Source organism: Bufo gargarizans, chromosome 4 (genome assembly GCF_014858855.1).
Source record: "Bufo gargarizans isolate SCDJY-AF-19 chromosome 4, ASM1485885v1, whole genome shotgun sequence".
NCBI lineage: Eukaryota > Metazoa > Chordata > Amphibia > Anura > Bufonidae > Bufo > Bufo gargarizans.
The window spans coordinates 107,511,275-107,533,909 of record NC_058083.1 but is presented as its reverse complement, the minus strand read 5'-3'; the positions used below and the strand labels follow the sequence as shown (position 1 = coordinate 107,533,909).

The window sequence follows — 22,635 nt, the reverse complement described above, 5'->3', positions numbered from 1 at the left end:
AGCACTGCAAAACTACCAAGACATGGTCATCCACCTAAACTGACAGCCCTGGCAAGGAGACCACTAATTAGAGAAGCAGCCAAGAGACCCATGGTCATTCTGGAGGAGCTGCAGAGATCCACAGGTCAAGTGGGAGAATCTGTCCACAGGACAACTATTAGTCAGATACTCCACAAATCTGGCCTTTATGTAGGAGTGGCAAAAAGAAATTTCTGATAGCAAGCCATAAGAAGTCCTGTTTGCAGTTTGCCACAAGCCATGTAGGGGATACAGCAAACATGTAGAAGAAGGTGCTCTGTCACATGAAACCACAGTTGAACTTTTTGGCCTAAATACAAAACGCTATGTGTGGTGGAAAACTAATACTGCACATCACCCTGAACACACCATTCCCACTGTGAAACATGGTGGTGGCAGCATCCTGCTGTGGGGATGCTTTTCTTCAGCAGGGACAGGGAAGCTGGTCAGAAATGATGGGAAGATGGATGGAGCTAAATACAGGGCAATCCTGGAGGAAAACCTGGTAGAGGCTGCAAAAGACTTGAGACTGGGGTGAAGGTTCTCCTTCCTGCAGGACGACTCTAAACATAAACATAGCCAGAGCTACAATGGGATGGTTTAGATCAAAGCATATTCATGTGTTAGAATGGCCCAAAGTCCAGACCTAAATCACACTGAGACTCTGTGGCAAGACTTGAAAATACTGTTCAGACGCTCTCCATCCAATCTGACTGAGCTTGAGCTATTTTGCGAAGAAGAATGAGCAAAAATTTCAGTCTCTAGATGTGCAAAGCTGGTAGAGACATACCTCAAAAGACTTGCAGCTGGAATTGCAGCGAAAGGTGGTCCTACAAAGTATTGACTCAGGGGGGCTGAATACAAATGCACGCCACACTTTCCAGATTTTATTAAAATTTTTGTCTCATTTTCACTTCACACATACTTGCTACTTTGTGTTGGTCCATCACATAAAATCCTATTAAAATACATTTATGGCTACTTTCATACTGACATTTTGGCTTTCCGTTTCTGAGATCAGTTCAGGGCTCTCACAAGCGGTCCAAAACGGATCACTTTTACCCTAATGCATTCTAAATGGAAAAGGATCTGCTCAGAATGCATCAGTTTGCCTCTGTTCCGTCTCCATTCCGCTCTGGAGGCTGCCTGCAGTGTTTTGCTGTCCGCTTGACGAAACTGAGCCAAACGGATCCGTCCTGGCACACAATGTAAGTCAATGGGGACAGATCCGTTTTCTCTGTCACAATGTGGCACAATAGAAAACGGTTCCGTCCCCCATTGACTTTCAATGGAGTTCATGAGGGATCCGTCTTGGCTGTGGTAAAGATAATACAAGCGGATCCATTCATGACGGATGCAGACAGTTGTATTATGGTAACAGATCCGTTTTTGCAGATCCTTGACAGATCTGCCCACAACGCGAGTGTGAAAGTAGCCTAAGTTTGTTGGTGTAACCTGAAAAATATGGGACAATTCATGGGGTATGAATACATTTTCAAGGCACTGTATCAGCAAAGTATGTAACGGCAGTATCTACACACATGAAACTGTTTGGAACATTATATGGAACATTTTGTAATATCCAAGAGTCATGTTAAAAAGACACCCAAATATATTTGCATTAGCTAGTAACAGCCTATATGTGAATTTTCTAGGTATTTTTTTATTTTACAAAAACAGATGGAGGAATTTCTGGATATGATTGCACTGGATCTTTAAGGCCTCTTTCACACGAACGAGTTTTCCACGCAGTTGTGATGCGTGAAGTGAACGCATTGCGCCCGCACTGAATCCTGAACTATTCATTTCAATGGGTCTGTGCACATGAGCGTTGGTTTTCACGCATCAGTTCTGCGTTATGTGAGAATCGCAGCGTGTTCTATAGTCTGCGTTTTTCACGCAGCCCTGGCCCCATAGAAGTGAATGGGGCTTCAGTGAAAACCGCATTGCATCCAGATGTAACCTGGACGCAGTCTGGACGCAATGCGTTTCTCACTGATGGTTGCTAAGAGATGTTGTTTGTAAACCTTCAGTTTTTTATCACACGCGTGAAAAACGCATCAAAACGCATTGCACCCGCACGGAAAAAACTGAAACTCTGAATGCAAACAAAACTGACTGAACTTGCTTGTGAAATGGTTCGAGTTTTACTGAATGCATCCTTAGTCAATCCGTATCATTCGTGTGAAAGAGGTCTAAAGGGGGTCAGTAGTACTGTAAGGGGAGCACTAAGGGGGCAGTACTACTGTAGGGGAGGCATTAAGGGAGCAGTACTACTGTAAGGGGGCACTACTACTTTAAGGGGGGCACTAACAGGGCAGTACTACTGTAAGGGGGCACTAAGGGGGCAGTACTACTGTAGGGGAGGCACTAAGGGGGCAGTACTACTGTAAGGGAGGCATTAAGGGAGCTGTACTACTGTAAGGGGGCACTACTACTTAAAGGGGGCACTAACAGGGCAGTACTACTGTAAGTGGGGCACTAAGGGGGCAGTACTACTGTAAGGGAGGCATTAATGGAGCAGTACTACTGTAAGGGGGGCACTACTACTTTAATGGGGGCAGTACTACTGTAAGGAAGGCAATAGGGGAGCAGTACTACTGTAAGGGGGCATTAAGGAGGCAGTACTACTGTAAGGGGGGCACTAAGGGGGCAGTACTACTGTAAGGGAGGTATTAAGGGAGCAGTACTACTGTAAGGGGAACACTAAGGGGGCAGTACTACTGTAAGGGAGCACTACTACTGTAAGGGAGGCATTAAGGGAGCAGTACTACTGTAAGGGGGCACTAAGGGAGCAGTACTGCTGTAAGGGAGGCAGTACTACTGTGAGGGGGCACTACCACTATAAGGGGGTTACTAAGGAGGCAGCACTACTGTAAGGGGGGGGGGGGGCACTGAGGGGGCAGGCTGTGATCTGACTCTCCCTCCTGTCCAGAGCTTTTATTTTCACACGAAGTCTGCTGGGGGTTGTAGTATTTCTAGCTGGACCCTGGTGACAGTACATGGCGCTGTAGACATAGCTTCTATCATCATAGCTCTCTGCCCGCCCTGCCCGGTGTTGCTGACTGCACCAGGGATGTCGCACTACAGCACATCACGTGGTACGTGCACGGGCTGAATACAGGTCACCTGATGCTTCTTGCGACACCGACAGCTTTTGCCAATCACAACATGGCCGCCAGACCCGCATGGTCGCCTGGTGACACTCGCCGCCGCCCCGCTGACTCACAGTGATTTTTTATCACCTGACTCCTTTGTCAGGAGCGGCCATAAAGCTTCTGGCGCCGCCAGTATTTTGAGTGGGAAAAAAATAAAAATAATCGCTGAGTGTATTTTGCGCCCCGTGGGTGACGTCATCAGTGCGGGCCGGGCAGTGTATGGATCTTGGGACGCGGGGCTATGGCGGATAAAGACGCTTGTTGCGATAGAAGCCTGAGCGGAGGAGGGTAGAGGAGGCCCGGCTGTGCCGCATAGCGGAGGCCGCCGGTCACACCCGCTTGTAGCTAGTGACGGGGAGCGTGTAATAGACGAGCAGGGGGCCCTGACAGCAGCATGTGAGAGCGGCACACACAGCACCGCCATGGCTGCCGGCTGCAGGGCAGGGGCTTACCCTGGATGGAAGGTTCACATCTCCCGGGAGCTGAGGAGGAGAGACCGGGAGCAGAGACAGGCCTTCGAGGAGCTCATCCTACAGTGTAAGCCTCCAGTGGTCTCATGTGTGCTGTGTTCATTCCTGATGTGACTGGGGGTCCAATGTGGAGCAGTCCCTCCAGGCAGGCGGGGGTCCCTCTGCAGGAGTGGTCCCGGCAGGTGGGGGTCCCTCTGCAGGAGTGGTCCCGGCAGGTGGGGGTCCCTCTGCAGGAGTGGTCCCGGCAGGTGGGGGTCCCTCTGTAGGGGCGGTCCCGGCAGGTGGGGGTCCCTCTGTAGGGGCGGTCCCTCTGCAGGGGCGGTCCCGGCAGGCGGGGGTCCCTCTGCAGGGGCGGTCCCGGCAGGCGGGGGTCCCTCTGCAGGGGCGGTCCCGGCAGGCGGGGGTCCCTCTGCAGGGGCGGTCCCGGCAGGCGGAGGTCCCTCTGCAGGGGCGGTCCCGGCAGGCGGAGGTCCCTCTGCAGGGGCGGTCCCGGCAGGCGGGGGTCCCTCTGCAGGGGGGGTCCCTCTGCAGGGGCGGTCCCGGCAGGCGGGGGTCCCTCTGCAGGGGCGGTCCCGGCAGGCGGGGGTCCCTCTGCAGGGGCGGTCCCGGCAGGCGGGGGTCCCGGCAGGGGCGGTCCCGGCAGGCGGGGGTCCCGGCAGGCGGGGGTCCCTCTGCAGGAGCGGTCCCGGCAGGCGGGGGTCCCTCTGCAGGGGCGGTCCCGGCAGGCGGGGGTCCCTCTGCAGGGGCGGTCCCGGCAGGCGGGGGTCCCTCTGCAGGGGCGGTCCCGGCAGGCGGGGGTCCCTCTGCAGGGGCGGTCCCTCTGCAGGGGCGGTCCCGGCGGGCGGGGGTCCCTCTGCAGGGGCGGTCCCGGCGGGCGGGGGTCCCTCTGCAGGGGCGGTCCCGGCGGGCGGGGGTCCCCCGTTGCATATTACTACGTACTTCAGATTTGCTTGGTATAAGGCCTCATTCACATTTGTGTCCGTTTAATGTCCGTGAAAAAAATGAGTCTGTGTTTTATCCATGAAGAATCCGTGTGTCCATTTTTTTACCCTCCATGTGTCGTCCATTTTCCACACACTGCGCATCTGAATGTTAATTTCCAGAGCATCTCCTATTAGAGGTCAGTAAAGCGAACCAGACACGGACGGAAGACAAAGGGCATCCGTGTTGTGTCCATGTTCATTCCTGGAACCCTGTACTATAGTGGGAGTGTTTGGTCTCCATGATGTTTTCTCTTACCCACGGTCCGTACAATACTACTGATGTGTGACCAGACACAGTAAAATCAATGGATACTTGTGCTGTCTGTGAAAAACGGAAATGTGACGAGGCCTTACTACAACAGATGTCACAGCTTGTGCTCTGTTCACTCTGTGTCTGCAGGGTATGTTGGAGGTCTAGGTCAAGAACTGCTCCTGACATGTACCTCTGACGCATGCCACTGTATAGATGGTGGCAAACCTCTGCCGTGGGCTCGTACACCACACAGTAGAGATTATTGTTTGATGCCGCTAGCGGCTATAGGATACAGAGGGTGCTTTCCTATAGATGTGTTCATATACCTGTGCACGTGGAGGGTCAAAAGTATAATCCTGCTGTCCGATGGGTCTATGAACCTCTTACAGACTGCGCGCCCAAACTGCAACCCAAAACCTGCCTATTTATCGCAAAGTTCCAACACAACAGTAATTTACCCTGAGTACTACAGTCCAGTATAGTATATCTTCCATGTACTTTATCATTTAGCTATAATATCCTGCCTACATTCAGTGCGCCGTTCATAGTGCGCCCTGCGCTGATGAAGGGCAGGAAAAGTCTAAGGCATATATCGGTATACCATATAGACTATCCAGGGTGCGGGTGCCCACAGAGAGGGATCTGAGTGCATACAGAAAGACTTTAATCCAGCTCACCTTCCTGGTTAGAAAATAGTCCCGACTCCAGAAACCCTAGGGGTGTGTCCCCGTTGCAGGCTGCAGGTAACTTTAGAAAGAAAGGTCTCGGATGAAATGGAGATCCTCTAAAACTTTGTCTTTATTGGTCATAAATAAATAGCGGACGCAGCCACTTGGTACACAGAATACAGGCGTTGACGCGTTTCGGGTTTAGGGTTACGAATAAGGGTCCTAAACCCGAAACGCGTCAACGCCTGTATTCTGTGTACCAAGTGGCTGCGTCCGCTATTTATTTATGACCAATAAAGACAAAGTTTTAGAGGATCTCCATTGCATCCGAGACCTTCCTTTCTAAAGGGATCTGAGTGCCAAAGTTTTGCCACCACTTGTCTATAGGGTCCTTTGGATACCTGCAGTATGTGGAACTTTGCCCATCATTCACTTAGAGGAACTAGCAATGAGCGAACTTCAAGTTTTAAAGTTCGGGTTTACGCTGAATTACGTTATAGATTCTGTTACCACGGACCATAATGCAATTCAATGACGGAATGCGTAACTGAATGTCTTTAGAGGCATTCCGTCATAATAGAAGTCTATATGCAGGATCCGTCTGGTTTCCATTATGTAGAAGAGTCCTCTCCTGATTAACGGAAACCGGACGGATCCATTATACTGGCCATAGACTTCTATTATGACGGAATGCCTCTAAAGACATTCCGTTACGCATTCAGTCATTGAATTGCATTATGGTACGTGGTAATAGAATCTATAACTCAATTCAGTGTAAACCCGAACTTCAAAACCTGAAGTTCGCTCATTCCTAGTGAAAGGTCCTCTAAGTGAATGATGGGCAAAGTTCCACATACTGCAGGTATCCAGAGGACCCTATAGACAAGTGGTGGCGAAACTTTGGCACTCGGATCCCTCTCTGTGGGCACCCGCACCCTGGATAGTCTATATGGTCTCATTTAGATGACCGTAGTGTTTTGCAGATACGCAAAACATGTATACTGGCCGTGCGCGTTCCGCAATTTGCGGACCGCACATGACCGCAACCATAATAGGAAATGCCTATTCTTGTCCGCGATTGTGGACAAGAATAGGACATGCTCTATCCTTTCCGCAGAACGGAACCACAGATGCAGTGTGCTGTCCGCATTTTGTGGCCCAATTGAAATGAATGGGTCTGCACCCGTTCTGCAAAATTGCAGAACGGTTGAGGACCCTTTCATACGACCGTCTGAATGGGCCATTGTAGTAATTACATGCATTCCCCTTGTAATAACAATTCTGGAGCATCTATTATATCTGTATGGTGCAATACCTCTATTATTCCTGTTAACTGCTCATGCACATGACCATATTTATTTTGCGAACACAGATCCGCAAAAATGACCAATGATGTCTGTGTGCATTCTGTATTTTGCGTAACGGAACATCTGGCCCCTAATAGAACAGTCCTATGTTTGTCAGTAATGCAGACAATAGTAGGACATGTTCTAATTTATTTTTTATTTTTTGCAGAACGGAAATGCGGAATGGTTCTGCATACGGTCTGCAAAAAAAAAAAAAAAAAAACCCTGGAGGGGGGCGATGTGTGCTGGAGCTTGCAGTGCCTGGTAACATCGTGGATGCGCTAGAGTCACGGAAGCCGGCCCCAGGGAAAGAGGAGGAGCTTTCGGCAGAGAGAAGGCGAATGGAAGCATTAGGAGTCACGTGATCGGCGCGCTGCATTGGGCGAGATGTCATCCAGGAGTGCCTATGAGTAGAGCGCACTATAGGCTACAGACTGGCGTCCTAAAGCAGCGCTCTGGTGGCCGGCAACAGAATCATGGAGGAGGACAAACTCACTGAGGAGTCTGCAGTCCCTTCAGCCTTGGTACCTCTGAGGGGGTGAGTGTTCTGGGCATTATATTATGCTTCCTTATGCTGATACACTTGTGGCAATCTCTAAAGTATCCACAAAGATGGCCCTTTCCTTTGACATGGGGATATTGAAGGACACATTAGATAAATAACCGATACCTTTTTAAAAGGGGCTTGGGAGGCATCTACTTCCTCCTTCAGACCAAGTGTAGCTTCTACATGTACGGCTCGGTCCCTTTATAGTCTGGCTCTCTGAATTAGAAAATCAGCTAAAAAATTGATGCCCAGGGAGGAAATATTAGCATCCCTGCCAACAATAAAAAAAAAAAAAAAAAAAAAAAAAAAAAGCAGCTGACTTCTTGGCAGATGTGAAGGGGAGTACCTTTTTGGGCCAACACTGGACGACTTATTAAATAAGGCTGCGGATAAAAAGAAAAACTTTCCGGGGTTTCAGAGCTCATTTCCCTCGAAGAGCAGGTTTAACCATTACTTTCGCCCCTTCAGAAGTAATCAAGAAACAGATAAAAGGTCCAGGGAAGTCCGGTTACAGAACCAAAGGGGAGGTAGAAGTTATTTCTTCAATCAGTCCTTTGGAGACGAAAAGAAACAGGATCAGCAATGACTCCAGAAGTCAGGTGGGGGGCAGATTAAAAAATGTCTTTCCAGCCTGGTTCCAAATTTCTTCAAGTTCACGGATTCTAGAAACCATTCTCTATGGGTTAAAATTAGAATTCCGTCTGGCCCTCCAGTAATATTCTTAACTACAAAAGATCAGGCCTCGGCTCTAGGAATTTCTTCCATGGAAAGCGAGGTTCTGAAGTTAGTAGAAAAATCAGTTTTAGTCCCGGTAGCAGAGGAGGAAAAAGGCGAGGGGTTTTATTCCCCTCTGTTTTTAGTTAAAAAAAAAATTGCTCATTCAGATACAGCATTTTTAGTTTCAGGCTCTCCCGTTGGGCCTGTCCATGGCCCCAAGCGTTTTTACAAGAATAATCGCAGAGATAGCGGCTCTTATAAGGCAGAGGGATTTTCTTTTCATACCAAACTTGGACGATTTTCTGATTGTAGGGAAACCAGTATATGCCTGCGAAATTGCAGTAGCTGTGGTGACAGAAATCCTGAGCAGATTAGGATGGATTATAAACCTGGAAAAATCAAGACCACATCCTACCAGAAGACAGTCTTTTCTGGGATTGATATTAGAATCCTCCTGCCAGAGCTGTTTTTTGCCAGAGGAAAAAGTTATTCTCTTCCAGGAAAAAAAATCTGACACCTGATCAAGAATCCGGTGATCACAATGAGGAAAGGAATGTCTATCCTGGGATCCCTCACATCTTGTATTCCAGCAGTATGATGGGCACAACTCCACTTAAGGGGCCTCCAGTAGGAATTCCTGTCTTGCTGGTAGAAAAACGACTGAAAGACCTGGTTTGCCTAACTATGGATGCGAGTCCCTGGGGATAGGGGGCTCACATTCACGAGATCTCCCTTCAGGGTCATTGGGGGAGTATCCAATAAAGGGGGTCCTCCAAATTGAAGGAACTAACGGCTGTACGCCTAGCGGGGAGTTCTGTTCTTCCAAGAAGAGTAAAAAAATCTAAGATTTATGACTGGCAAAAGGACAGTAGTCTCGTACCTAAACAAACATGGGGCCACAAGGTGTAGAACTCTAATGCAGGAAGCCCAGACAATCCTCTTACTAGCAGAAAAAGAATGCACATCGATATCGGCTGTACATATCAGGGGTGTGGAAAAACAGACAGGCGGACTGTCTACTTAGTCACCCTCTCATTCAGGGAGAATGGACTCTAGACCAATCCATTTTCAAGAAGATAACTGCCCTCTGGGGACAGCCAGACATAGATCTTTTTGCTACCTACCAAAACAAGAAAGTTCTAAAAAATTTCTCCCTAGATCCACCAGGATCCCCTTGTGGGAAAGATGCCCTGGTACAGAAATGGAAATTTCCCCTGGCCTACGTCTTTCCTCCTCTTCCCTTGATTCCTCGTGTATTATGGAAAATCACGTAAGACGGGGCGAGGGTTATCCTCATTGCTCCATTTTGGCCGAGAAGTTCTTGGTTCATGTGGCTCCGGATCATGTCAATCTCTGATCCGTGGTTCCTTCTAGAGATCTTGGATCTGTTAAGTCAGGGTCCAGTGTTTCATCCAGACATAAAACATCTCCACCTAACTGTCTGGAACTTGAAAGGTAACTGTTAGAGAAGAAAGGATTCTCCGATGCCTTGATCTCAACTTTTCTTAAGAGTAGAAAAAAGTAACGGTAGCCATCTATGCTAGAGTGTGGCAGAAATGTTTGGGCATATACAGATCAATAATATTCCATCTTCTGCTCCCATCCATCTAATATTGGAGTTTCCTTAGAAGGGACTAGATCTGGGACTAGTAGGTAATACTTTAAAAGTGCATGTCTCAGCTCTGTTGGTCCTGTTTAATCAGGACATTGCAGGATGCCCATGGGTATCAAGGTTCTGTAGAGCGATAGACAGATTCGATAGACAGCTTCGGTTAGACCTCCTCCTTTGGGATTTAAACCTGGTTTTAAAGGCCCTAACTTGTCCCCCATTTGAACCTATGGAGACCAACTCTATTTAAATGTCTCACTCTAATAGCTTTAACATCTGCTCGCAGGATTAATGAGATTCAGGCCATTTTTATCAATCCTCCTTATACCACAATTTTAGAGGACAAGGTTTTGATACGTCCAGATCCGGCTTTTCTTCCAAAAGACGTTTCTAAATTTCATAGGTCCCAAGAAATTATTCTTCCTACCCTGGTTTAAGAATCCTGGGCCAGAAGAAGAGAGATCCCTTCACTGCCTAGATGTCAGAAGGGCTTTGATTAACTATGTCGCACTAAAAATTGGCGCAGATCTTCACTCTTTATACTCTTTCAAGGAGTGAATTAGGGTAATGCAGCCTCTAAAAGTTCTATTGATAGGTGGATTGTTTCGGCTATTTCCTTGTCTTATCTATCTTCTGGGTTATCTCCTCAAATTGGTCTTAAGGCACACTCTACCAGGGCAGTGGCTACCTCCTGGGCGGAAAGATCCTCGGTTCCCATAGAGGATATTTGCAGAGCAGCCACCTGGTCTTCTCCTTCAACCCTTTTTTAAACACGGTCGTCTTGATTTGAACTCCTCTCCTTCAGGATCTTCCTTTGGGGAACAGGTGCTTCTTTCTACTCTCCCACCCTGAAAATTCCTCTGGTAATTCTCTTGTGGTGCTGTCATGGGTGAAGGGAAAAAAGATGATTACTTACCGGTAATTTGATATTCCGGAGCCTATGACAGCACCCTTAGGTTCCTTCCCTGCTGGTTTTTTTTCTGGTTGTCTTGTATTCACATGGGTGTAGCCCAAAAAAAAACTGGTTAAACGGAAATCCTTTTTGACTATCTAACGTTATGTTGACAGCCTTCCTCCGATGCTTGGATATCACACTGAATTGGGAGGACAGTGTCCGCCCTTTTATTCTGCAGGCTTCCTGTCTGTGGGTGTGGATCCTCTCTCTTGTGGTGCTGTCATGGGCTCTGGAAAATCAAGTTACCAGTAAGTAATCCTCATTATTCCAATGACTTTACAAAAAAATACAGACCAGGAAAGGCAATTTAGACATCAGTACAAGAAATGGTTCTTTACAGTAAAGGCCCTATTACACCACATAATTTTGGGTCCGTTATTTGAAATGAGGGTTCATATAAACGCTTGATCCGGATAACTGGGTAGCCGATAAACGCTCATTTGTCGGCTGATCAGGATGAAAGATGTCTGCTGTGTAATCAGGGAATAAAAGAGGATGAAGGAGGAACAACTGCAGCAGTAATTGTTCCTCCTCCCTGTGTAATCGGGCCAGTGCAAACGAGTGCCGATGGGTGCATTCTCATCCATTGGCATTCGACGATCAGGCAGTGTAGTACCAACCTTGGAATAGTCAGGCAATGGATTTTCCTAACCCAAGAGATAGTAATGGCTGTTATTATGTCAGAATGTAACAACGGGTGAAACGCTCCTCTAATGGCACAGGATCTAGCGGGCTATAAGCATTGATGTAGAGTTGATCTCAGGATAGTTGACCCTTTGTCTTGGATGTATCCTACCGCTAATAGCAGTTCTTGCATAGTCTTCTATTGCTCTATATTCTGTTTCTCCTGCAGAGAGTAACATTGTGCCAGTGAGCTGACTTTGTCCGGTGTAGACGGGCAAATGCTCTTATGTGAACACGTACATGGCTTCCTTGTTGGTTTTTACCACCTGTACCTCGTTTCCTATATACAAGCTGTTCTCGCCACAAACCCTTTCTGTGACACTAGATGAGCTGCAGTTTTTTTCTAGCTCTTGTGTTTTTTTTATTTTTTTTTATATTATTTTGTTTAATACTATAAGAAATTTATAGAAATGAATGGCGCAGCGACTCTCTCTTCTGGCATTCTGCTCCATCCACTTCAGGTGTGTGGATGATAATATAAGAATACATAAATCACTAAAATCACAGATTTATGTAAAGCTAGAACCTGCCCGCACCTCACATGGATCCAGACATCTCCCCGTTCATTGCTTCAATTGCTCTGCTAGATTTATTTCACATTGAAGCTCAAGGGGTGTGTCCTTTCTGCTGCAGTTCTCTTGGTATCACAGCTCAGGAGGCAGCTGAAGGACGGAACAGAGCATGTGCGTCCACCTCAGTAAAGCCTCATTCACATTTCAGTGATTATGACCAAATTCAGGAGTGTAGGCTACACAGGCATAAGGGAAAGATCTGCACCTGTTCTGTGTTTAGAGCCACCTGGTTTTGGCTCAAAATCACTGATGGAAATCACTGACCGAACACTGATGTGTGAATGCGGCATAAGGTGGACAGAGAAATAAGAAACAAAACAAACAGCAGGTGGCGCTATACAAATACATTTTATTGATTAATTCACTGGCTGTACTAACCTTTTAACTACATGCAATTACAGAAATATTCAGATCCAGGTGCTGGTTTGAAAACTGTAGAATTTTTTGGGTGGGACATCCCCTTTTAAGTTAGAAGAAGCAGAGGGATAAATCTGTAAATTACACATTTTACTGAATCTTTCCCCATAAAAGTATATATCAATCTGCTCTATAACATACTCCCTGCAGGTTGCACTGTATTAGTGGTAACAGGTAAAGATAAGCAAATTTCATATTTTAACATTTTGTTTACGCTTCGTTTACTGGTAAAAGGTGAATTGCGCTATGGATTCCTTCCGTTACCATGGACCATAATGCAATTCTATGACTGCCTGTAGAGGACTCCCCTGCATAACGGAAACGGGACGGATCCGTTTTGCAGCCCTTAGACTTCTATTATGACGGAATGTCTCTAAAGGCATTCCGTTATTAAATTGTGTTATGGTCCGTGGTAACGAAATCCATAGCGCAATTCACCTTTTACCAGTAAACGAAGTGTGAACAAAATATGAAATTTGCTCATCTCTAGTGACAGGTCCTCTTTAAAGGGAACCTGTCACCTGGATTTTGGGTATAGAGCTGAGGACATGGGTTGCTAGATGGCCGCTAGCACATCCGCAATATCCAGTCCCCATAGCTCTGTGTGCTTTTATTGTGTATAAAAACCCGGTTTGATGCATATGCAAATTACCCTGAGATGAGTCGGAGCTTGAAAATATGACTCTTCTCTGGTCACACAAGTAAGGCTACTTTCACACTTGCGTTTTTCTTTTCCGGCATAGAGTTCCATCACAGGGGCTCTATACCGGAAAATAACTGATCAGTTTTATCCCCATGCATTCTGAATGGTGAGTAATCCGTTCAGGATGTCTTCAGTTCTGTAGTTTTCACTGATCAGGCAAAAGATAAAACCGCAGCATACTACGGTTTTATCTCCAGTGAAAAAAACTGAAGACATGCCGGATCCGGCATTTTTTCCCATAGGAATGTATTCGTGCCGGATCCGGCATTCAAAATACCGGAATGCCGGATCCGGCCTGCGCATGCGCAGACCGAAAAAGATTGGAAAAGATATACAAGACGGATCCGTCTGTCCGCATGACAAGCGGAGAGACAGATCCGTCCATGCAATGCAATGTCTGTACAAGAGAGGTCCCTGCACTGGCTGCTGCCGTCTGCTCTCTCCCTGGCTTCTTTAGGCCTCTTTCACACGGGCGTCATGTTTTTTTTGCCCGTATAAGAGGCGGGTGCGTTGCGGGAAAATGCCTGATTTTTTTTCCACGCGAGTGCAAAACATTGTCATGCGTTGCACTCGCGTGAGAAAAATCGCGCATCTTTGGTACCCAAACCCGAACTTCTTCACAGAAGTTCGGGCTTGGGATTGATGTTCTGAAGATTGTATTATTTTCCCTTATAACGTGGTTATAAGGGAAAATAATAGCATTCTGACTACAGAATGCATAGTACAATAGTGCTGGAAGGGTTAAAAAAAAATAAAAAAAGTTAACTCACCTTCTCCTCTTGTTCGCGTAGTTCGTTCCTGGTCTGTTATTTGCTAGCTGTGGGCTAAATGACCTGTGGTGATGTCAGATCACATTCTCCAATCACATGGTCCATCACCATGACCGTGATCTGACATCACCACAGGTCCTTTAGCCCACGCCCACAGCTAGCAAAGAACAGACCGGGAACGAACTACGCGAACAAGAGGAGAAGGTGAGTTAACTTTTTTTTTTTATTTTTTTTTAACCCTTCCAGCACTATTGTACTATGCATTCTGTAGTCAGAATGCTATTATTTTCCCTTATAACCATGTTATAAGGGAAAATAATACAGTGAATAGACTGTCACCTAGAACCCATGCGTGAAAATCGCACCGCATCCGCACTTGCTTGCGATTTTCACGCAACCCCATTCACTTCTATGGGGCCTGCGTTGCGTGTATTATCGCACCGCAACGCACAAAGAGGAGCATGCTGCGATTTTTTTTTTTTTTTTTTTTTTTTACGCAACGCATAAGTGATGCGTGAAAATCACCGCTCATGTGAACAGCCCCATAGAAATGAATGGGTCAGGATTCTGTGCGGGTGCAATGCGTTCAACTCGCGCATCGCACCCGCGCGGAATACTCGCTCGTGTGAAAGGGGCCTTAGAAAAAACGTTAACCCCTTCAGTAGCACAGGCTGAAGGCTTTACTGAGTAGCTGCACGTAGTGAGGACACAAATGCTGGGCACAGGAGCTGACAGGAGTTCTGCCAAGCATTGCACAAGAACAGGTAGGGGGAAGATCCTGTGTGTATCAGCAGTGCCATTGTACAGCTGGGACTTGTAGTCCTACACATACAACATGCTGCTGAGTCTCCAGCAGTCAGATGTCACTCAGGGCAGTGCTTGTGTTCAATCCCTTTGCAGAGCAGGGGGAGGGGCACAAATATTCATGAGGAAAACCTCAGAGGTTGTTGTTGTTGCAGATAAAGGTCCAGAAGAGAATCGAGGGGGAAATATATATATATATTCCTAAAACTTGCTAAGCTTAGTTATATATTGCTGCCTATCAGATTTACAGTGCTATATATTTTTTCATAATTTGGACAACCCCTTTAAGTATTCAGACCCTTTGTTAAGACACTGGAAATTTTGCTCTTGTGCCTCCCATTTCTCTTGATCATCTTTGAGATGTTTCTACACCTTAATTAGAGCCCACCTGTGGTAAATTCAGGTGATTAGACATGATTTGGAAAGACACAGCCCTGTCTATATAATGTCTCGCAGCTGTCAATGCATATCGAGCAAAAACCAAGCCATGAGGAAGAAAGAACTGCCTGTAGAGCTCAGATACATGATTGTGTAGAGAGGCAGATCTGGAAAAGGGCACAATTTTTATTTATTTATTTTTTATTTTATTTTTTTCCTCTGCTGCACTGACAGTTTCCAAGAGAAACGTGGCCTCCATAATTCTTAAATGGAAGAAATTTGGAACAACCAGGACTCCTCCTAGAGATGGCTACTAGGGATCGACCGATTATCGGATTTACCGATATTATCGGCCGATATTCAGGATTTTGAACACTATCGGTATCGGCATCTATTTTGCCGATATTCCGATAGTGTATGGGGAACACAGATCGCGCTGCTGACAGCGCTCTCCGTGTTCCCTCAGCAGCAGCACAGGGGAGAAGGAGCAGTGTCTCCTCCCCCTGTGCTGCTGCTGCTGCCGCTGCCGCCAATGTAAGGACAGGGGACAGGAGGAGGGGAGGAGCTATGGCCACTGCTCCACCAATGAAGATTAATCTATCATTCATTCATATACAGGAGGCGGGAGCTGCAGAATCGCATAGCCGGCTCCCGGCCTCTGAGCTGTAGCTGCGATCTGCGGTAGTTAACTCCTCAGGTGCCGCGGATCGCAGCTACTGCTCATAGAGGTCGGGAGCCGGCTATGTGATTCTGCAGCCAGCTCCCGCCTCCTGTATATGAATAAATGTGAGATTAAGCTTCATTGGTGGCGCAGTGCGCCCCCCCGTATCAGACATTGGTGGCGCAGTGCGCCCCCCCCCCCCCCCAGTATTAAGCATTGGTGGCGCAGTGCGCCTCCCCCCCCAAGCTCCCCCAGTATTAAGCATTGGTGGCGCAGTGCGCCCCCCTCCCCCCCAGTATTAAGCAGTGGTGCGCCTCCCCCCCCCACCCCAGTCGCAGTGCGCCCCTCCACAGGATCCCCTCTCCCTTGCTCCTCCGATCGGAGCCCCAGCAGTGTAATGCTGGGGCTCCGATCGGTTACCATGGCAGCCAGGACGCTATTGAAGCCCTGGCTGCCATGATAAGCTCCATGCTGCTGTGTGCACAGAGCACACAGCAGCAGGGACAGTGTGAGCTCCTATTCACCCTGATAGAGCTCTATCAGGGTGAATAGGACAAGGGTTAGTTAAAAAAAAAAGTTACAAAAAAATAATAAAAACACCAAAATATTAAATATAAATGAAAAAGAAAGATTTACAAAAAAAAATACACATTAACAATAAACATTAATTTTCAGCAGATTTGTGGGAATTTTTTATTTATTTTTTAAAAATGAAAATTCCCAGAATATCGGTATAAATTATCGGCTATCGGCCTGAAAGTTCACAAATTATCGGTATCGGCCCTAAAAAATCAATATCGGTCGATCCCTAATGGCTACTCCTCCAAACTATAAGTAATTGGGGTGAAGGACCTTGGTAAGAGAGGTGACCAAGAACCCAATGGTTTTTCCAGTTGAGCTACATAGATCCTGTGTGCAGATGGAAAAAACCTCCAGAAGGTGAACTATCACTGAAGAACTCCACCAGTCTGGGCTTTAGGGCACAGTGGCCAGAGAGAAGCCGCCCCTTAGTAAAATACACATGAAAGTTTGCAAAAAAGCACCTATAGGACTCTCGGATTGTGAGAAACAAGATTCTGTGGTCTGATGATACCAAGACTGAACTGTTGGCTTTATTTGTAAGTGTTATGTCTGGAGGAAAGCAGCAATGCTAATCACCTGTCCAATTCCATCCCTACAGTGAAGTTTGGTGGTGGAAGCATCATTATGTGAGGGTGTTCTTCAGTAGCTGGGAAAGGGAGACCAGGGGTGGGGGGAAGCTGAATGCAGCAAAGTACAGAGAAATTCCTAATGAAAACCTGATCTGGAGTGCTCTGGATCTCAGACTGGGCTAAAGGTTCATCTTCCCACAGGACAATGACCCTAGGCACACAGCTAAGATAACACAGTAATGGCTTAAGGACAACTCTGAATGCCCTTGAGTGACCCAGCCAGAGCCCTGACTTGTACCCAATTGAACATCTCTGGACAGACCTGAAAATGGCTGTCTACTGATGGTCCCCATCCAACCTGATGGAGCTTGAGAGGATCTGCAGAGAAAAATGGCAGAAAATCCCCAGATCCAGGTGTGCAAACCTTGACTTCATTCCCAAGAAGACTGAAGGCTGTAATCGCTGCCAAACGGGCTTTAACTAAATCCTGAGTCGGGCTACTTTCACACTTGCGGTAGCGGGGTTCAGCAGGCTGTTCCGGCGAGGGAAGAAGCTGAACAGACTCCACCGACTATGCAGGAGTCCGTTCAGTTTCCGTTTGGGATCCTGTCTTTTTACCAGACAAAAAAGTGCTGCCTACAAGGCTTTTTTATCTGGTCGTCTTGACAGAGGCTCCAAACACAGCCTCCAACGCAGATGTGAGCAAGTATAGGCCTATATATCATGTGTCTGAGCTACTGCAATTTTCGTAAGCCTCCTCGGGTAAAAATACTCCTCCATAATGTTTTTTTTACTCTTCTGGAAAAAATGTAGTGTGACCTTTTGGCTACAAGATAACAAAATGTGAAAATGGTTAAAGGTTCTGGGGATTTTCCGAATGCCGCCTTTATATTATTACCATGCTCATCTCCTGGTTTTTAAGGAACAGTGCATTGTTCTCTTTGGAGCGGACAAATATAACTTGTCTGCAAAACAGCTCGGCTTTACACGTAAAATATGCTTAATTGCTGAAAAATATCATCCAAATACCAAAAATGTCAGTGTTCTTTCCAGAGGGAAGCGTTTGCTATGTGAGCATCTGCTCCACCGCTGTGTGTTGTGGATGCTATTGACTTCTCCTGGCAGCACAGGTCAAGGGCACTGAGCTGCCTCTTTCTGCTTCCATGATCCCTCGGGCGCAGCGGATTCCTATTCTGCTAATTGCTTTTGCATTCTCTCAACAGATAACAAGTTGCTTGAAAAGTCTGACTTTCAATCTGTATTGGCTGACAAGCTGCAAACGGACAAGTACGATCAGAGCCGCCATGACATCAGGTACCATAAAGAGTCTAATAATTAACAATACGGCCGGAAGACGGTTATTAATGGTTATGGCAATAAAATGATTTGGGAGCACTCAAAATGAAGTCGCCGTTTATGGCAAATTGTAGGCTTTCTTTTACATTTTCTCCCTTAAAGGTGTTTTACCATTTCAGACAATGGGGGCTTATCGCTAGGATATGCCCCCGTTGTCTGATAGGTGCGGGTCCCGCAGCTACTACGAGAACGGAGCGGGGAAATGAACTGAGGGCACACTGCGCATGCGCAGCCTCCCTCCATTCATTTCTATGGGGCCACCGAAAATAGCCGACCCCTATTTCCGTCTGCCCCATAGAAATGAATGGGAGCAGGGGCCACGTGGTATGCTCCTATTTACTACAGTGGGGAACAACGTTTGGTGGACGGACCCCGGTAAATCCTGGGTCCTCCAACCACAGCTCTCCGCGCTCAGTTCTCTGTCCCACTTCTGGGACTCGCACCTATCAGACAATTGGGGCATATCCTAGCGATATGCCCCCATTGTCTGAGATGGTAAAACCCCTTTAAGTAAACTCTACAATTGCAGCATTCACTCAGCTATCACGTTAGAAAAAACACATGTTGCAACGCATTTATCTTCCCCCTAGTGAAAAATATTTGAACAGTGGTTGGAATGGAGGCAAATTAACTGTGTAGTCGGATCCTGCAGCCATACTCCCTTCTGACCCCCTACTAAGAAGCTGCAGGGTCCGACTACACAAAGTTTGTTTGCTGTCTGTTTCCTTGGAAATCCATAGGCCTACATAGAAGCTGTGCATGCTAAACTTAGCTTTTTATTTTTAAATTCACTGGAGCAAAAAATAAGAAAATGGTTACAAAATTGAGCATACCGAGACAGCGCCCTGGTTCCATTATCTAGTAGTGACATATTCCCCTCTCCCGATGGATGCTGGCTGAGCTGCAATGTGAATTGGGGGGCAGTTTGGCAGAATAGCCGTAGGCAGAACAAGCATCCAGCGACGGCAATCCAAATGTATGGCCGTCTTAAAGCGTACATGAGTAAAAAAAAAAAAAACGTATGGATTTTGCAGTCCGCAAAAAAGACGTATGAAGTCCGTGTGCATTCCGTATTTTGCGTAATGGAACAGCTGGCCCCTAATAGACCAGTCCTATCCCTAACTGTGAAGAGGGGGCTTCCTTAATGTCTTTTTTCAGCCTAATTCTTCCTCTCTTCAGCGGCTTAGCTAGATGCATTTCTCTCAGAAGCAGTAGCCTTTCTGTGGAATTTGCCAGCACTGTATTGCTGTGGCTTCCATTCCCTTACTTCCCGTTATGTATGTTTTCAGCTCAGGGGTCACAGAACAGTTAAGGAGGGGGAGATCACACTTTGAAGACACACAGGAGGCTCCTGTGATCTTCAGAAGTGGTGTAGAAGCAGTTTTTATCAGGCTCACAATCTCAGCTAGCTCTGTCACGCCTCCACTTCCTCTTTGCAGTCTCTGTTACTAAGGACGGATCTTGACTGACAAGTGGGTGGAAGTGAGATGCCTAGTGACTCTACAGTTGTTTGTTTGTTTTTCATGTGGATGTAGGCAGATTTTTTTTAAAGGGACACTGACAGGCCCAAAAAGCATATTTAGGGGTATATATGACAGTATAGGTCTTATAAAGGGTATTAGAATCATCTAAGTATCCCCCCTGTCCACCTCATAAATACAGTAATCTGAAGTTTTATAACCTGCTTTCCTGGTGTTCAATCTGCCCAAGGGGCGGTGCTTCATATCAACTTGCGCCCAGCCAGCCTCGGCACAACTGCCGTTTGAAGCGCCGCCCAGCTCATCAATATTCACTGAGCTGGGCGGCTACTCTGAAGCGCTGTACTAGTGTCCCCGGCCATCTTCAGCGCATGCGCCCGGCACCCTCACTGGCCGGGATCGCATCGTGCGTCTGCTTTATGCGCATGCGGGGCGCTGCTGTGCCCGGCGCATGCGCATAAAGCAGACGCGCAATGCGATCCAGGCCAGTGAGGGCGCATAAAGCAGACGCGCGATTCGATCCCGGCCAGATGAGGGTGTCGGGCGCCTGCGCTGAAGATGGCCGGGGACACTAGTACAGCGCTTCAGAGTAGCCGCCCAGCTCAGTGAATATTGATGAGCTGGGCGGCGTTTCAAACGGCAGTTGTGCCGAGGCTGGCTGGGCGCAAGTTGATATGAAGCACCGCCCCTTGGGCAGATTGAACACCAGGAAAGCAGGTTATAAAACTTCAGATTACTGTATTTATGAGGTGGACAGGGGGGATACTTAGATGATTCTAATACCCTTTATAAGACCTATACTGTCATATATACCCCTAAATATGCTTTTTGGGCCTGTCAGTGTCCCTTTAAACTTGCTATTTACATCATTCTCTAGTAAATGTTTTTCCACATTGCCTCCTTTGCTGGCTAGATTCATTTTTCCATCACATTATACACTGCGCGTTTCCATGGTTATGACCACCCTGCAATCCAGCAGTTGTGGCCGTGCTTTTACAGTATAGGAAAAAGCATCGGCCTATGTGAGCTCCCACGGCCCCAGACATTAGAGAGGCTGGTGTCCTTTTCCTATAGTGTGCAAGCATGACCACACTGATGGATTGCATGGTGGTCATAACCATGGAAACGAGCAGTGTTTAACCACCTCCGGACCGCCTAACGTCCGGAAGGTGGTTGATCTACTCCTCCTAGACGCATCCGTGCGTCATCTCGCGATAGCCGAGATTTCCTGTGAACGCGCGCACACAGGCATGCGCGCTCACAGGAACGGAAGGTAAGCGAGTGGATCTCCAGCCTGCCAGCGGCGATCGCTCGCTGGCAGGCTGGAGATGTGATTTTTTTTTTTAACCCCTAACAGGTATATTAGACGCTGTTTTGATAACAGCGTCTAATATACCTGCTACCTGGTCCTCTGGTGGTCCCTTTTGTTTGGATCGACCACCAGAGGACACAGGCAGCCCTGTAAAGTACCACAAAACACTACACTACACTACACCCCCCCCCCCCCCCCGGTCACTTATTAACCCTTTATGAACCACTGATCACCCCCCTGTCATTGATCACCCCCCTGTAAGGCTCCATTCAGAGGTCCGTATGATTTTTACGGATCCACGGATACATGGATCGGATCCGCAAAACACATGCGGACCTCTGAATGGAGCCTTACAGGGGGGTGATCAATGACAAGGGGGTGATCACGCATATAGACTTCCTGATCACCCCCCTGTCATTGATCACCCCCCTGTCATTGATCACCCCCCTGTAAGGCTCCATTCAGAGGTCCGCATGTGTTTTGAGGATCCGATCCATGTATCAGTGGATCCGTAAAAATCATACGGACGTCTGAATGGAGCCTTACAGGGGGGTGATCAATGACAGGGGGGTGATCAGGGAGTCTATATGGGTGATCACCCCCCTGTCATTGATCACCTCCCCCTGTAAGGCTCCATTCAGACATTTTTTTGGGCCCAAGTTAGCGGAAATTTTTTGTTTGTTTTTGTTTTTTCTTACTAAGTCTCATATTCCACTAACTTGTGTCAAAAAAAATAATCTAACATGAACTCGCCATACCCCTCACGGAATCCAAATGCGTAAAATTTTTTAGACATTTATATTCCAGACTTCTTCTCACGCTTTAGGGCCCTAAAATGCCAGGGCAGTATAAATACCCGACATGTGACCCCATTTCGGAAAGAAGACACCCCAAGGTATTCCGTGAGGGGCATTTTGAGTCCATGAAAGATTTAAATTTTTGTCCCAAGTTAGCGGAAAGGGAGACTTTGTGAGAAAATAAATAAAAAATCCGCTAACTTGTGCCAAAAAAAAAAAAATTCTAGGAACTTGCCATGCCCCTCACGGAATACCTTGGGGTGTCTTCTTTCCAAAATGGGGTCACATGTGGGGTATTTATACTGCCCTGGCATGTTAGGGGCCCGAAAGCGTGAGAAGAAGTCTGGGATCCAAATGTCTAAAAATGCCCTCCTAAAAGGAATTTGGGCCGCTTTGCGCATCTAGGCTGCAAAAAAGTGTCACACATGTGGTATCGCCGTACTCAGGAGAAGTTGGGCAATGTGTTTTGGGGTGTCATTTTACATATACCCATGCTAGGTGAGATAAATATCTTGGTCAAATGCCAACTTTGTATAAAAAAATGGGAAAAGTTGTCTTTTGCCAAGATATTTATCTCACCCAGCATGGGTATATGTAAAATGACACCCCAAAACACATTCCCCAACTTCTCCTGAGTACGGCGATACCAGATGTGTGACACTTTTTTGCAGCCAAGGTGGGCAAAGGGGCACATATTCCAAAGAGCACCTTTAGGATTTCACAGGTCATTTTTTACACATTTTGATTGCAAACTACTTCTCACACATTTGGGCCCCTAAATTGCTAGGGCAGTATAACTACCCCACAAGTGACCCCATTTTGGAAAGA

At 47.0% G+C, this 22,635-nt stretch overlaps 1 protein-coding gene across 4 annotated transcripts in view; it reads left to right on the top strand.

Moving 5' to 3' along the window:
- The first annotated feature begins 3,189 nt into the window (after positions 1 to 3,189).
- The window catches only part of ATG16L1 (autophagy related 16 like 1), a 59,071-nt gene continuing 39,625 nt past the window's right edge, over positions 3,190 to 22,635 (top strand). For all 4 annotated transcript variants that reach the window (XM_044289089.1, XM_044289088.1, XM_044289087.1 and 1 more), the window contains exons 1-2: positions 3,190 to 3,713; positions 18,088 to 18,178. In XM_044289089.1, the coding sequence (XP_044145024.1) occupies positions 3,599 to 3,713; positions 18,088 to 18,178 (206 nt within the window). In that variant the 5' untranslated portion in view covers positions 3,190 to 3,598. The remainder of the gene's footprint in view (positions 3,714 to 18,087; positions 18,179 to 22,635) is intronic.